General features: G+C 37.0%; 1 protein-coding gene across 2 annotated transcripts in view; it reads right to left on the bottom strand.

The window, feature by feature from the left end:
- TRIM24 (tripartite motif containing 24) overlaps window positions 1-16,737 on the bottom strand; it is a 115,357-nt gene that overhangs the window by 17,415 nt on the left and 81,205 nt on the right. The window contains exons 9-13 of one of the 2 annotated variants that reach the window (XM_069588486.1): window positions 14,343-14,611; window positions 8,238-8,411; window positions 4,575-4,748; window positions 1,949-2,084; window positions 2-74 (exon numbers count right to left, since the gene is read on the bottom strand). In XM_069588486.1, the coding sequence (XP_069444587.1) occupies window positions 2-74; window positions 1,949-2,084; window positions 4,575-4,748; window positions 8,238-8,411; window positions 14,343-14,611 (826 nt within the window). The remainder of the gene's footprint in view (window position 1; window positions 75-1,948; window positions 2,085-4,574; window positions 4,749-8,237; window positions 8,412-14,342; window positions 14,612-16,737) is intronic. The other variant, XM_069588487.1, reaches the window with a different exon arrangement.

Below are 16,737 nucleotides of genomic sequence, written 5' to 3'. Positions count from 1 at the left end.
CCTTCCTCGGCTCCCAACGCTGGAGGCACTAGGTGAACGTATTGGCGGATGTACACTTGTCATAGTAACAGGTCCTGAGGAGGAAGAAATCATACACATTCATAAAATGAATATCTGTATTTAATTCCTATTGAATGTTCTCGCTTAGTACTACACTGAAACTGGAAACACATAATGAAATTATATAAAACAAAACGTAGTTGCTGAACTCCCAGCAGAGCTGGAGTGCCATGAAGTAGCAGGGCTGTTCAACCTCAGCACTACTGACATTTTGGGCCAGGTAATTCTTTGATGTGGGGGCTGTATGTGCATTGTAAGGATGCCAAGCAGCCCCCTTGGCCTCAACCAGTTACTAGATGCCAGTAGCATCTCTACATACACAGCATCTAGGGGTGTAAGAATCAGAAATGTCTCCAAACACAGTTCAGTGTTCCATATGAGAGTAACAAGGGTAGGAGCTTAGTGAGGACACTAATGTCAGCGAAAGCTGCAGAGACAATAAAAAGTTGGTCAGGCTGATATAAAAGCAGTCCAAGAAAGAAATCGACACAGACACTAAATAATGGAAGACACTGGAGCAATGTGTAGAAGGTACTTTGCCCTGTGCTGGACACAGAGTCAGTACTGAATAAAGTTAGCTTTAGTAATGGTGCTAAAATGGTTTCCAGTAATGTGTTAAGTTATATTCCCACCAGCAATGTATCAGAGCATTCCTCCCATTACATCCTTATCAATGAGTATTTTCACTGTTGAAATCTTGCTTATTCAATAGTTAGAAATCATGTCTTTTGATTTCATATTGACTACTAGTGAGATGGAACCATGCATCTTTCTTCCTCCCGCCCCTTCACTTTAGGGAGTTATCTACTCATGGAGAAGGAAATGGCAATCCACTTCAGTATTCTTGCTGGGAAAATCCCACGGACAGAGGAACCTGGTGGGCTACAGTCCCTGGGGTCACAAAGAGTCAGACAGGACTGAGCATACACGCTGCAGGGTCCTTTGGTAACACTGTGTGCTTTCCTTATTCATTTGTATGAACTTGCTACATAATTCAGAGAAGGCAATGGCACCCCACTCCAGTACTCTTGCCTGGAAAATCCCGTGGATGAAGGAGCCTGGTAGGCTGCAGTCCATGGGGTCACTAACAGTTGGGCACGACTGAGACTTCACTTTCACTTTTCACTTTCCTGCATTGGAGAAGGAAATGGCAACCCACTCCAGTGTTCTTGCCTGGAGAATCCCAGGGACGGCAGAGCCTGGTGGGCTGCCATCTTTGGGGTCGCACAGAGTCGGACACGACTGAAGTGACTTAGCAGCAGCAGCTACATAATTAAACAGTTTTTCTGCCATCTTTTGTCAACAATTTCCTTTCAGTTTGTTTATGTTTTAAATAAGTACCTCTCTTAAAATTCTAAAACTGCTTTATTATGTGGGACTAGTGAATGGCATAAGAGAGTCTCCTCTTTCCTTATTTGGTCTAAGGCATCTAATTTGCTAAGGTCTCTGGGAGTAGCAGCATTAGTCAGAGGGCTTCTCTCTTGGAGGAAATAAGTAGTTCTGTCCAAAATTCTTAAAATACAAACACCAAACCAGGGTAGGAGCAATCAACAAAAAGAGTGATTGTTACTGAGACATTTTAACTCTAGGCAAATTCTACACAAAAAGGGGTAATACCATAGGCAACTTGTCTAAAAGAGAAAGTAAAATAGCAATTTCCTCCTACGAGTGTGTGCTATGGTGCCTCTAAGTTCTGTTGAAAGCGAAAATGTAGAAAGGCTTAACTTTTGCTTTCCACTTTGAAAGTACACTAATTTCAGAGACTACTTAAAACATAGGTCCATTTTAATCATCCGAGAGAAAAAGGGAAGGTGGAGGGTGATCATTTTATTATTATTAAGTAAAAAATCGAGAAAAAACTAGTAAAATTTTTACAAGTCCACTTTACCTGCAAGGCCTGGAGATGGCACTGAAGAATTCGGTGACTGGACAGTTCTGTTTGAGGGTGGTCGTGGCTGGCCATGATCGGTACTAGTATCTTTCCTCACAATGTTGTCCAGCATAATAGTACTTGAACAGTCAATCTGGTAAGAAAAGAAATTATTTCATGGCATTCTGACTTGGCAAGTTAAAAGCTACTTTAAATTTATAAGAAAACTTTAGTAGATGCAAATATCCTTTTGAGAAGTTCTGATGTGTATTTTCCCCATAAACAATCTTAGAAAAAAGCTCTCATACTTAATATTTCATCATAGTAAATATACCAAGGTCACACTATTTCACAACTCATGAGCCAGGAGAAAGGAATACTGTGTGCTACGTCCTTAAAAGTGAAAACAAAATTATATTTAAAATTTTATTTAAACATAATAGAAGTACCAATTAAAAAAAACCTTGGTGAGATGAATAGCACAATTTCACATTTTAAAAATTACTTTAGTGTCTGGCTTAATAACAGCCAAATGGAATCTGATATATTTTCTCAATCTGCTCAGATGTGTGACTGTGGCTAAAGAATATGAAGAAAATCTGGTCTTACACAGGGAGGACCTTGTAGAGCCTCTGAAAAGGTTGTACAGACCCTCATGTTCCTGGCCCACACTTTGAGAACTCATGCTCTGGTATGCACTAGATAGATGAAACAAGTCCACACATCACATATTTCGAGAACATTAACTTCATTTAAATACATTATTAATGTTTGGTAGGAAAAATCTGATCCCCTGTAGATTCTTGCTTTAACATGTTTATAAGTAATTGACTGCTAAGCCAAACTACTGATAAACTTCTACTAAGACTTTAATACTTTAGATTCAAAGTTTTTAAATTTTATTTTTATTGAAGTATAATTGAATTACAATATTTTGCTAATTTCTGCTGTACAAAAAAAGTGATTTAGTTATACATCTATACATTATTATTCATATTCTTTTCCTTTATGGTTTATCACAGGATACTGAATATAGTTCCCTGTGCTACAGTTCTTTGTTGCTAATCCTTGTTGCTTGTGTATTCTATATACACCAGTTTGCATGAGCTAATCCCAAACTCCCAATCCAACCCTCTCCTACCTCTCTTTGGATGCAAATATTTTTAATGCTTAAATATACCATTTGTTTCCTAAGAATGTCTTTGTGATTAAAATCCAGCTTAATAATAGTTCCAGCCTTTCTCAATCAAGATTCTTCAGGAAAATTAAGTCCTTCATTCCAAGGGCATAGACTGTATATAATGAATTTACTTTCTTGCCTCTGCATCTAGAATGGTACTAATTATGAACAAACCTTGGAAGGACTGAGGAAACAGTCACTCAAAGCAGTTTCTTTCTTTTGTGGTTCAGATGAGGAATCTCAGCTGAGAAAGGCTGGTACACAAAGGGTCATCTGTATTTGAGGGCTGTAGAGGAAATTTTACTTTCTGTGGGTCCTCTTTCAGTTGGGCGAGGAGGGAAGTAAGTGGGGTTCTTTTCCTTTAATATTCTCTGGGCACTACCTTGGCCAATACAATATTTATGGCCAGAGTGCAATAAGTACTGGATTGACTAGATTTGTTAGATCTTAATGTAATAAAAGTTATTTACACTGTGGAGGAATCCTAAAAGCTAAAATAAAATTATAGGAATGAACAAAAGTTTTCCTATCATCTATGCATGAAAATAAAATACATATACTCTACCCACTAAATTACATACAATTATTTAAAAAATGAAGTAACTCCAGTAAGGTTAGTGATTCAACTTTTAGTAAATATGAATTGATCTCAGTAATTTGAAAAAGTAAATAATATAACATTTTAGATTTCCTTCACAATCCTACAAGATTTCTTAAAAGTTCTTAATGTTTGCATGAGTGATTACCTAAGCTTGTAGGATGAAAAAAGGTAAAACAAATATCAACTCTTGTGTAACTGATTTGTTTCTTCAATGATATATTTTCTGTCTTGAAAAAAAAAATTCTTTTTTGGAGCCATGCCACAGGGCATGTGGTATCTTAGTTCCCTGACCATGGATCAAACCCACAACCCCTGCATGGGAACTGCAGAGTCTTAACCACTGGACTAGCAGGGAAGTCCCAAAACTGACTGATTAAAAAGTCATACTGACAACCAGTTTAGAGGTAAATGTATTTAATTTAAATAAAAAAGAAATCAGAGGTAATACTGCACTTGTCAGTAAAATGTTATCATTTCTCTATTAAACCTGCCTCCAGTTCTTCTGATGTCTTAAATGTTAGCCTCGCTCTCTAACCCTATTCCAATGAACCAAGTTCCAGCAATTCTCCTCCTGTGTTTTCACTTCCCTCCTTCCCTAGCTTACATTCCATAATTAATCACCATAATCATTCATTTACTAACACATTAACTCCAGTGCCCTGAAAGACATTCTGTAGTATGTTTAAGTGTTAATACTAATCTTTTTATGATTCCTGCTGTTACAATATTTCTAAAGGATAAAAACAACTTCCAAACACAAACACACAGCCTATAATCCAACATACCCATGGCCTTTCACCAGATTCAAGTTCACTTAAAATTTCTGAAACAGATTCTTTAGTGGAAGTTTTGTGTTTACTTACATCTGGAAGAGAAGGAAGATTGTAGGGACCTCCCACCGGTGAGCTCAAATCAATCACAGGTGAGCCGAAAGCCTTTGCATCATACCCTGCTGCACTAGTAATGGTGGGGCTGGAGGGAGTGGAGGACGTGCTGTTGGCAGTCGAGGGGGCTGCATGCCCACTGCTGATCTGCCACTGCGGTAGCAAGAAGGAAGAAGAAAGGTTGCCTATCAGCAAGCCTGTTACATCAAATGTCCATCTAAGCCCTGTTCCAGGTACAAGACAAAGTAAAAGACATCTTCTGCTATTTGAATTCAACTGTAATTTTCATAGAACGGGCAGAGGACACTGGTGCATATAATTTTCAGTAATTCTCTACAAACATAAATAATAAAAAGCACTGATTTCTCCCAGAAGACAACAGTATACACCAAAAAACCACTGCACCCAGTCTTGGAAAACGTATATATCGAAAAAGAAATCTAAACTTGTACATAGCAACTACAAATAAAGATGGAGGACTGAAAACACACATTTCCTTTTGTCCCTACCTGATATATCTGAAACTAAAATGACAGTCAGTTTTTCTTTAAAAAAAAAAAAAAAAAAAAAAACAACAACACATTGACCCTAAAGACAAAGAACTAAAAACAGGATAATCGTTGAGTCTGTTTAAGGATCAAATCTTAGTTCCTTTCCTACTCTAGCTACCCCAAAATAATAAGGACTTCCTTCACCTCCACAGAAGAAGACTGGAAATTAAGTTTCCAGAATAGGTAAAACAATGTCTTTGGACTCATGGGCACCAGGCTCAGTTGAAGGCAGAAGTATTACACTGAAAATGAAAATTAAGAAACTGTACACACACTGAATGCTGAGCTTCAACGAGCATTAGGCCCTGCATTTCAGGCATGAAACAAAGAGATCTTTTGGGAACTGAGCCATTACCTAAAGACAGTGACATCAGTAACTCTAACAAACATGCCAAGGAGCCCTCACACAAGAGCAAAATTCAGCATTAAACATTAGCCCCATATCCCAGCTTTCAGTTTTTTTAAAAACACCCATTCCTTATATACAAACAGGCAACCAAGCATCAAGAAACATCTGAGAAAATTGTTACAGGCTGAGATAAACAAAATGAAAGTGAAGTCGCTCAGTCGTGTCCGATTCTTTGTGACTCCATGGACTGTAGCCTACCACGCTTCTCCATCCATGGGATTCTCGAGACAAGGGTACTGGAGTGGGTTGCCATTTCCTTCTCCAGAGGATCTTCCTGACCCAGGGATCGAACCCAGGTCTCTAGCATGGTAGGCAGATGCTTTACCTGAGCCACCAGGGAAGTCAGGCTGAGATAAACCCATTAAAACTAGGAATGCTATAGAATACAGAGATGAACCACCCTGTTGTCTAAAATTTACTTTGGAATCTACCAAAAGTAAGAAGGTTTGACTGATGGATGAATGGATATACAGATAACAAAGGAGACAGCAAATAGAGCAATCTGTCTGCTATACAACTCTCTCAACTAAGTTTGAAAATTTTATGATAAAAAGCAACCAAGAGGTATCTTAAGACTATGCGGAGGAAAAAACTCCCAAACACAGTATCATTTATATGGGGATGACACAATACAGAGTGACAGTGACAGAAATATTCTAACTTTGAAAAACCTAATTTATATTCTCCACTGAAAAAACTAAGTAAAAAACTCTGTGAATATGAATGCCAACTTAACCACCTACCACCCACCCCTCACGCCTACCCATCCATCCGTCTCTCTCTTCTTCCTTCCCATCCCAGAACAAGCACAGTTACAGTTCATGTGTATCTTTCCCGGTTTCTTCTATGTATATGAAATTAAAAAACACACACACACAAATTCGATGTTTCTTCCCATATATACTTAGAAGATCATATATAGATTACTGCCTTTTCTCAATAGCTAGAAAGCATTTCCATAGTACCAGTATAATTTAAGCGATTCTGTTAAAACAAACTCTCCCCTATATTTTCCTCCTAGTTTGTTCATTTATTCATTCATGTTTAGACTTTGACCAGAAAACATTTTTAAAAACATTCTTAGAGTGTGTATCTATCCATTAAAAATAACAAACCGAGGGTTTCCCTGGTGTCTCAGTGGTAAAGAATCTGCCTGCCAGTGCAGGAGACACGGGTTTGATCCCTGATCTGGGAAGATCTCACATGCCGTGGAGCAACTAAGCCTAAGCACCGCAACTATTAAGCCTGTGCTCTAGAGCCCAGGAGCCACAACTGCTGAGCCCACATGCCCTGGAGCCTGTGCTCCACAGCGAGAGAAGCCACTGAAATGAGAAGCCCACGCCCTGCAGTTAGAGAGCAGCCCTCTCTCCACAATGAGAGAAAAGCCTGAGCAGCAGTGAAGACTCAGCACAGCCGAAAATAAACAAACAAGTACAATTCTACATATACAGAGGCTCAGTAGTTGTGGCTCCTGGGCTCTAGGGCACAGGCTTAATAGTTGTGGTGTGCAGGCTCAGTTGCTCCAGTGCATGTGAGATCGTCCAAATCAGGGATCAAACCCGTTACATAGCTATGAGGTAGATAAATATGAGTACCCAGAATGTGCTAGGTGCTGTTATACACACTACCATCTAAGTCTCAGCACAACTCTGCAAGGTACGAACTCATTTTATAGTAGGGGCAAATGAGATTTAAGAGAGTAAACTTGTACAAGGCCACAAAAGTATTAGGAAAATAATCAGAATGTAAGATTTAACTGTAGCTTGGTCTCTATTTACCTCATCTCTAATGATAAAACAGAGATAGGTATAAATTTTATTGAAAATAATTAAAATGTCATTTTAGAAAATTTATATCACAGTAATTATAAAAACACACAGACACAGTATGTGTACTTTTAGAATATTACTTTAAAATAATTTGATTAAAATGAATGTTACAGTATTATGGGGAATAACATATTCTTTATTTTGGTCTTGGCAAAAAAACTAAAATCAATCTGCTAGTTGCAAGCTGGGAAGACACAAGTACTTGGGGAAGACAAAGTGCTGGGGGAACTTTAGCTTTTTAAAACAGCAATTCCTAAAAAACATATGACCTGAAAACATTACGAATATAAATATTAAACCTTCTAAAATATAATGTATAACCTTAAATATTAAGCTTTATCAGGTGTATATGTACTGTATCCTGTTTACTACTGAATACAATATAGTCTTATATACAGGTATATATATATATACTGTTTAATGCTTCATATTAAAACTGTGTGAAACTAAGTTTGTTTCCAAGAAGTCTCCTTGAAACACTCTGAAGATTCATTCATTGGTTTCTTTTGAGGTATGCCATCTGTATTTGTTAGAATACTTCCATACTCACCTAAAAGCTACACACATTAATACTGAAAAATTCATACCCATGACTCACTGATTATTCTGGGCCTTTATTTCTGTATAAGTAGCTTAATTTTTTTGTTGTTGTTGTTAATTACAAAGCATCAAGATCCTTTCTCCTAGCTTTGTCTCTTTAGGTCTGTATGTAATAAACTTTGTAATTCACATTTATTAAAAAAAAGAAAACAGCTTACTCTTACTCTTCATCACCATTGCTCTATCCATAAATTCAATATGATTTGGAAGCAGAGAGAAGTAAAAGCACCTGTGGAGAAGGAGACACACATACCTGTTTTATGGCTTGTTGAGCCAAGAAAGCCATCTGCAAGGGGTTGGGCTTCATTGCTTGTCGTGGCGTATTCTGGTTTGATGGGTATCTTAGCTGTTGATGATGAGGAGGGAGAACTGGTCCATTGGGCTTGGGGCTATGATTCTGAAAATTTATCAAACGTGGAGGAGGTTGCTGGAAAAAAGACATTGTATCAATTCAGTGGCAGTCAGCTCCTGAAAGATGAATTACAGAGAACTCTATTTTATAACTTTTATAGAAAGAAAACAATTCTACCACAGATGAATCATTTATTAATATTACAATAAGGGTATGGGGGGAGGGGACAGCTGCCCAGAATGTGAATAAGCATTTAAAGTAAAGAAGTTTTACTAGGAAAAGACCCTTGGGAGAGGATTTTCCAATCAGAGTTAAATCTAGACCAAATTAGGAAATAGGAATTCCCTAAGTCCCTGATGACTATCTTCTGCAAAGAATTGCTCTCTTCAAATCTAAAATGATAGAATAATAATTACTGATAGTTACTGAGTAGTTATCACATGTCCAGTACTAGTTAAAATGCTTTACATGTGTTAACTCATTTAATCTTCACAAAGATCCTCCTCTGAGGCAGGGATTCTCTGTTTTACAGAAAAGGAAACTTGTCCAAGATTACCAAAGATAGGAAGGAATGGAGCTAAGATATGAACTCAAGTTCTCTGGCTCTAAGGTCTGCACTCTATGCAGATATTAATAATGAAAACACATGATATTAACAACACTTAAAAATGAGTGAATTTTAGATCTTATTGAGATCAAACTACATGTCAGGCATTGCGATTGGCGTTTTATATGTTATCTTGTTATTACTCCCCTCAGTCAGTTCAGTTGCTCAGTCATGTCCAACTCTTTGTGACCCCATGGACTGCAGCACGCCAGTCCTCCCTGTTCATCAACAACTCCCAGAGTCCACCCAAACCCATGTCTATTGAGTCAGTGATGCCATCCAAACATCTCATCCTCTGTCGTCCCCTTTTCCCGCCTTCAATCTTTCCCAGCATCAGGGTCTTTTTTTCAAATGAGTCAGTTCTTTGCATCAGGTGGCCAAAGTATTGGAATTTCAGCTTCAGCATCAATCCTTCCAATGAATATTCAAGACTGATTTCCTTTAGGATGGACTGGTTGGATCTCCTTGCAGTCCAAGGGACTCTCAAGAGTCTTCTCCAACACCACAGTTCAAAAACATCAATTCTTTGGCACTCAGCTTTCCTTATAGTTCAACTCTCACATCCATACATGACTACTGGAAAAACCATACCTTTGACTAGATGGACATTTGTGAGCAAAGTAATGTCTCTGCTTTTTAATATGTTGTCTAGGTTGGTCATAACTTTCCTTCTAAGGAGTAAGCGTCTTTTAATTTCATGGCTGCAGTCACCATCTGCAGTGATTTTGGAGCCCAGAAAAATAAAGTCTGTCACTGTTTCCACTGTTTCCCCATCTATTTCCCATGAAGTGATGGGACCAGATGCCATGATCTGTTTTCTGAATGCTGTTTTAAGCCAACTGTTTCACTCTCCTCTTTCACTTTCATCAAGAGGCTCTTTATTACTCCCCTACCCCTGCCATTTTACGAATCAGGACACTAAACATTAAAAAGCTGGGATAACCAGAAAAGAAGTCACATGACTCATTAAAGGCAGCACTATGGTTTTAATCCAACACTAGTCTGCCGTTGCATTAGTCAAACATGTTCTGGTGTTTAACTGGGGGTTGAGGTACTAATCACAGTTTAGAGGATGAGTTTCTCTAAAAGAAAACAGATTTTTAAAGGAAACCCTTCAAGGACAGCATTGGTTGATTACAGGACAGGGTAAGGACAAGCTTAGTTTGCTCACAAATGCTATCCTTAGAAATTGACACCAGTGTTCCACAAAAAAGGTAACCTTGGTTACCAAAGTTCCACAAAAGGTTGGCAAATTATTGCAAAGTAAATACTTATTTTCAGGCTTTGTTAACTGTATATGACCAGAACTTCTCAGAAAGGGGAACTATTAACCCCCATATTCAAAGTGGTGGTGGGGGGGGAACAAATAAATGAACTTATAAAGCTGAAGTAGCAACGTCTTAAGGCGGACAGCTATAAAGTGTAGCCCTGCCCTCTTTTTGTTCTTTTCTTTCTCTCATTTTTGGAATTTATCTCCTTTCCTGGGAAAAGGTCTTCTGTTTCTCCTCTCCTGCAAATTAGCTGGCACTGGGTTCACACTTAGTAACTTACAAGAGTGACCAGCAATTACAGACCTAATGAAAAGTAGACTTAGACACTATTTCTAGATCAAAGGAAATTCTGTGGATGAAGAATAGAAAAATATGAGAAAAAGAGAAAATGCCAAAATTTCACAGAAGCCTGAAGCCATAGCAATTCTTTTTGGTTCTTCTATTAAAGTTTTTCACTGGAAGGGTTTTATATCACAGAAACACAAACAAAAAGTAATTGGGGAAGTATAGTGGAAAACTTCTAAATTCATCCAAAAGACTATTTTTTAAAAAGTGGAAAAACACTCAAAATGATCCTTCAGGGAGAACAAAGGCAGTCAAAACTTTCGCCTACTCCTGCCCTGACTGGAATTTATATATTGATTCAGTCAAGAAACGACATTCAGGGAAAAAAGAAAAAAACGAAGTGACATTTGATGCCAGTGTACTATACTCCTGTAAGAAATCAGTGTGGAACTGGATGTTCACTCGCCCATCAAGGAATCCTAGTGTAGAAAGATCTAAGGTGATTGATTTTTATCTCCTCTCCTAAACTGTTATTGTTGACTGAGTTAATTTCTAAGAACCCCATGACAGGAAAAGTAACTTGAAAGAACAGGACTAGAAACTATTTATGAACATAAGAGAAATAGCAAAACCAATGCTATTTTAATTAAATGGAATTAACTTGCAAGAAGGAAAAAAGGGAGAGAATAGAGAAATAATTGAGAGCTTAAGTAAAGAGACATATATTCATCATTATCCTTACCCTCACTGTAAATACTTTATTATAGGTGGTAATTTTATTCTAGGTCAGTATAACCTTGAAGGATAGCAGATGTCCTTCTAACATCCACTCACTGTTTAGGAAAATTAATATATACATATAAATGAGAGTATCTCTGCAGAACAGTAAATCTGGCCCAGGAGTGAGAACCATAAAGTATACAATAACAGACTTAGATTTAACAAACTTCGAGCTGTCCACTGCAGTACGACAGAGTATATTGTATACCACTCAATAAAGAGATGCAGAGTGTTTATTAGTTTGTACCACACAGTCATGTAACTATGTAGTCTATCTGTGTATCACCCAGCTCTTTAATCATTCAGATTACATGGCTACTTTCAGAGAAAGAAGAAACAGGGAACTACTGTGTAAGCGATTTTTAGAGCAGGCGTTTAAATTGACCTGTATCTTCAGGCTACAGGTAGAGTATGACAAAGAGGCACACATATACACCTATCTACAGACAGATATTTTACCAGATGTACATGCAAATAAACTGCTAGAGAACTAAGAAAGCAGGTAAGCAGGGCAGTGCAAAAGTTTAAAGAAGAGGGAAAACACTGTTGAGTGAAAAATGTAGGAGCAGATATTTGGTAGAGAGAAGATAAAAATGAGAGATGAGAGTACTAGAAGAGGGTTCAGGGGTCACTGAGAGGAGACAGAAAAAGAGCAGTGTGCGAAGTAATGACATAAAGATGAGAAAATTACAGCTGATATTCTAACATGGGTTTAGACTGCAGGTCCACTTAGACAAGGATTTTTCTCAATGGTGAATACTTCAGTACTGCACAATCTGTGTTTAGTTGAATCCTCAGATGCAGAGCAGTGGATGTGGAGGAGCCATGGTGGGTGGCGGGGGGTGGCTGACTATAAGTCATATGTGGATTTTCAACTATATGGAGGGTCAGTGCTTCTAACCCCTGAATTAATTGTTCAAGGGTCAAATGTGTTGGTAAGTGGGAAAATTAGGCTGTATAACAAAGATTGTACATTATTTATATATATACATATATATATATATATATATCATACAGCAGTACACCACAGAAAGAAATAATAAGATCAAATATAAATTTCTGAGATAAGCAGGCTAAAGGCTCTATCAAGGTTACTTCTGTTTGGTTACTGCTTCTATAAACAGCTGTTTCTGAGAATGTGACTGAGTCACACAGAATCTATTAACTGCCTCAGTTCCTCACTTTTCAATGAAAAGGGAATTAATGCAAATGATGGATTTATCCTGCTTCAGGTTAGTAAAGTAATAAAAATCACTTTACCATCTTTCAAATACTTAAGATAAATATTAATCATGTAAATGCTTAGCACTAGTCACTCAGTAAGTATTTTCTCTCTTTTCCTCATCAAATATATGTCCAAAACAATTTGGGTGCTCTGCAGTCTATCTGCAATATGTTACTCTGCAGTCTGGGTGGGGAGTGACAAAAGAATTCCTCCATATTCTTAACAAAATTTCAACTCTGCCAGTGGCACTCCTGGGATCGAAAGTGTATACATCTTTTCTCACAGAACACTCATCAAACAAAGACCTCTTAAATTGCTTGCTATTTACTTCCTTTAAAAACCTGGGTTAAAACAAAGTTCGAGAGCAATAATCAACTGGTCATACTAATTAATATTCTCTTGGATTTGACATATCTTCTTAATCAAATTACCAGACAGCCATAAATCACAAATAAAATCACCTCAGGCCTACACAGAAGCAATTTAACAAAATCAGGATTCACACAGGCCCATAAGTCTTATTCAGGGTTGAAGCAAGTCTCCTACGAAGAGTCTTGTATAACCACTACCAAAACATGCTATTATGCCATTTAATTGCTTTTTCATAAAAGAACTGCATTATGTATGCATTCCTCTTAGTGCTAAAAAAACACTGGTAAAAAATTTCTCTAATGATATGTTTCCTTTTAATCAAGTAATAGATATTATTCCTGATTCTTTGTTTGGTTGATCAAAAACTGAGCTAAGTCCTGTTCTCAAGCATGAGAATTCTTAGTCTAGTTCTGCATGCTTTGAACATTACTAATACTTATTAATCCCTGTGCCATTTCATTTGAGTCACTTACTGTAAATCAGTTCAAATTCTGAGAAATAGGGAGTATAAATTAATAAATAAAAGGAACTGAAAAAAGAGACAATTTTTGTGCATTAAAATAAGAATGGTGCATGGGGGGATAAAAAGAGACTTGCTCTAAATGGAGTGGATAGAAGCTTCTTCTATAACAACAGCAGAAATGTATACTAATATTGCAACTGTTTGTTCTTAACTAATGCACGGTAATTAATCCACAGGATCATGATTTTGATTCATGCTCTGAAGTTGTTACTGTATTGTTAGTACTGTTGAGTTTATGACTATATGAACACATGTCTAGACTCCTCCACCCACTCTACATCACAAGTAGAATTTACATGCGTATGTTCTTCAAACCCTTTAGAGGGATAAGTAGAAAATAAACACATGCTTTTCCCATTTCTCCACCAGTGACTGAAATCTTTGTTATGAATTAAGAAATAATACAAATAAAAAGATGACAACACTGAAAAAAAAAAAAAAAAAAAAGAATGGTGCCTGGAACATTTGCTCAGAAATAAAGTTTGAAAAAGGCAGACTTCTAACAAACCACACCCTTTCCCTTTTCTATTTCATTCTGTCCTAGTTTCTAGATGCAGTGGGTTTTCTAAATGCTGCATCTTCATAGAGGACAGATACCTGAAGCATCAGTCATCCTGAAGCACTAATGTAACAATTCTGAGTTACAGGTACACAACTTTCCCACCAATCGTATGCATGGGTTATTCAGGAATGCAATCATTTATCCTCTGTTACAAAGATGACAAAAAGCAGATGAGAATAGATGTCCCAGCTGAATAAACCATTAATTTCTTTTCCAGAAGGGCTAAGAACTAGAGTTAAATTAGGGACCCTTGATGAGACAAATTTTTATAAATTCATATATTTAAATCATGGAGGAAGGACACCTTGGTTATTTTAGGAGCTGCTGAATACAACTGTACTATAATTATCTAAGTTAGGACAGGCCTGCTTCCAAATTTACCTGGTGAGAGATGGAAGGTTGCTGGATGGGCCCCTGCATTCTAGGGTTTGGTAAACCCACAGGTGCTGGCCTCCGTTGCACCTGTTGCCTCTGAGCCATTACCTGTTGCTGCATATGCTGGAGTCGTAACTGAGCTAGGCTGATCTGGGTTGGAAACTTGGATAACTGGTTTGAAGATAAACCACCTGGTGTCTGTGAATTCTGTTCCACGACAGGATTCTGCTTAGGCATTTGTGGTTGACTCTCTTTATCTTCAATTACTAAAGAACCTAATCAAAGAGAAAAAGTTAAGTTCTGAAGATTTTCTGATAGTAACATACCATATTTTGTAAAAGGCTATCTTTGCTCATTTTCAGGATTTCCAAGGAACTTCTTTTTGTCTTAGGAACCCTTTACACGCTTAAAGATAGAAACTCCGAAGAGTTTCTGTTTATGTAGGGTCTATCAAACAAAATCTACCTTATTCAAAATTAGAAATGAGAATTAAAAAACATTTTTCCATACTAATTCATTTAAAAGTGACAACCAAGAGTAACATATTTTTATGGAAAAAACACACACACACACACACAAAACCTTATTTTTATTTTCAAAAAAGTTTAGTGAAGAATGGCACTATTTTACATTTTCAAACAGTTCTTTAAAATGTCTGGCTTAATAGCGGTAACTGTTTCTGCATTATCTAATATATTGTTTAAATAGAAATATATGCAGAAAACCCAGCCACATATGGGTATGTACTTGGAAAAGGGAGACCTTTTATCACCTGAAGAAGCTTCAGACTACACTGTGAGAACTGCTATTGTATAATCAAAACAAAACACGCAAACCTGACTGTTCTCACTGGATGTGAGAACAATACCACAGAGTATTACTGACTCAGTTGTCTCTCTATGATGTAGCAATTGAATGACAACAACAGCTAGTTCTTTACACCTTCATGGCGCAAATTGTGTTAGTTCTCTGATGGCGAACACCATGCTTTATAACTACACTGTTAAAAAAGAGATTAAAGGTACCTCTCACAGGTCTGGTCCAAGAGTAGGGCAAAGCTTGATTTCTTCAATAGCAGAGACTCAGTTAAAAGTTCCTGATTTACTAAGCATATGCATCCTTAAAGATATGGTTATCATTCATTAAATACTTACTCCACATTAGGTACCATGATAGGAGATCTATGTATATTGTTAAAATCCTTCGTACAGATAAGGGATCTAAGGTTCAGAGAGGCCAAACAACTTATCCAAAGTCACAAAGACACTAAACTGAATATGCGTCCAAGACACTACTTTTCCCTTGCACTCTTCTGTAACATGTTTCTCAGAAGCCATAAATAAACAAGTTTGGGAAAGTTGTATCCTTCTTAGAAGATTTAAAACGTCAATCTCACTTTAAACGACAATTTATAGAGCTATATATGACACCTCTGAAAAGTCCTACAGTAAAGGATACTGTCTTACAAATTCCTCACAAACAGGAGGTGTTTTTGTTTTTGCTGATTCAGATTTACCTAAACTATATTCACTTATGTGCGTACAGTTACATATTTTCTTAATTTTACCTATGTCTACATCATGTGGACTATGTTTTAAGTGATATGCTTATAAGTACATATAAGTCAACATGACTGTTACTGTGGATATAAAGCTGTGATAGATTCTCTGTATAGCTATATATGTGGTGGAGGGTAGAGTAGGGTAAGAGATAGTTATATACATGCTTTGTATTAAGATGCTTCTTTTTAGTTATATAGATGAGAATATGTATGATACCAGCTGCTGGCTATGTTTATCAATCAATAAATACGTACTTCTAAACTGTGCTGAGGAGTCACCTTATCATTTCTTCAAAGGGTCACATTACCATTCTTATTGTTCTCACATATGGATGAGATTTATGTAAGCCTATTTCTTCCCTTCTTGGAGTGTTCTGAGAGCACTGGCTCTCCTTCCAGCCAGTTCTTTCTTACCCAGAATCTAGCTTAGAGAATGAGAGAGCAACCCTATTTGATGATTTTGAAACAAAGTCAATAAGCCCCAAAACTGCCAAAAGGTGGTTAATGAAGAATGTATATGAAATTCTTATTTTTGTTTCTATAATTTCCCTGTGAGAAATTAAGAAAGGAGGCAAAAATTGAAGATTTTTTTTACTAGTACATAATGTAACAAGGACTGCCTGCAGGGATATGTGATGTTACCAAATGATACTGAAATTCCCCCTTTTTGATAACTCTAGTACTTCAAATTTGGGCAGTTATCTATATGCATGATACACTTCAATTAGGAGGTTAAAAATTATTTAATTATTACATAAAAGGAAAAACAAAAACAAAACACACAGAGAGAATTCCTCCCTACCAAGAAAAAGCAAATAAATGAGCCATTAGTACCTGACC

Source organism: Ovis canadensis, chromosome 4, assembly GCF_042477335.2.
Source record: "Ovis canadensis isolate MfBH-ARS-UI-01 breed Bighorn chromosome 4, ARS-UI_OviCan_v2, whole genome shotgun sequence".
NCBI lineage: Eukaryota > Metazoa > Chordata > Mammalia > Artiodactyla > Bovidae > Ovis > Ovis canadensis.
Note: the sequence above shows the minus strand (reverse complement) of the source record. Positions and strands in the feature narration are given on the sequence as shown.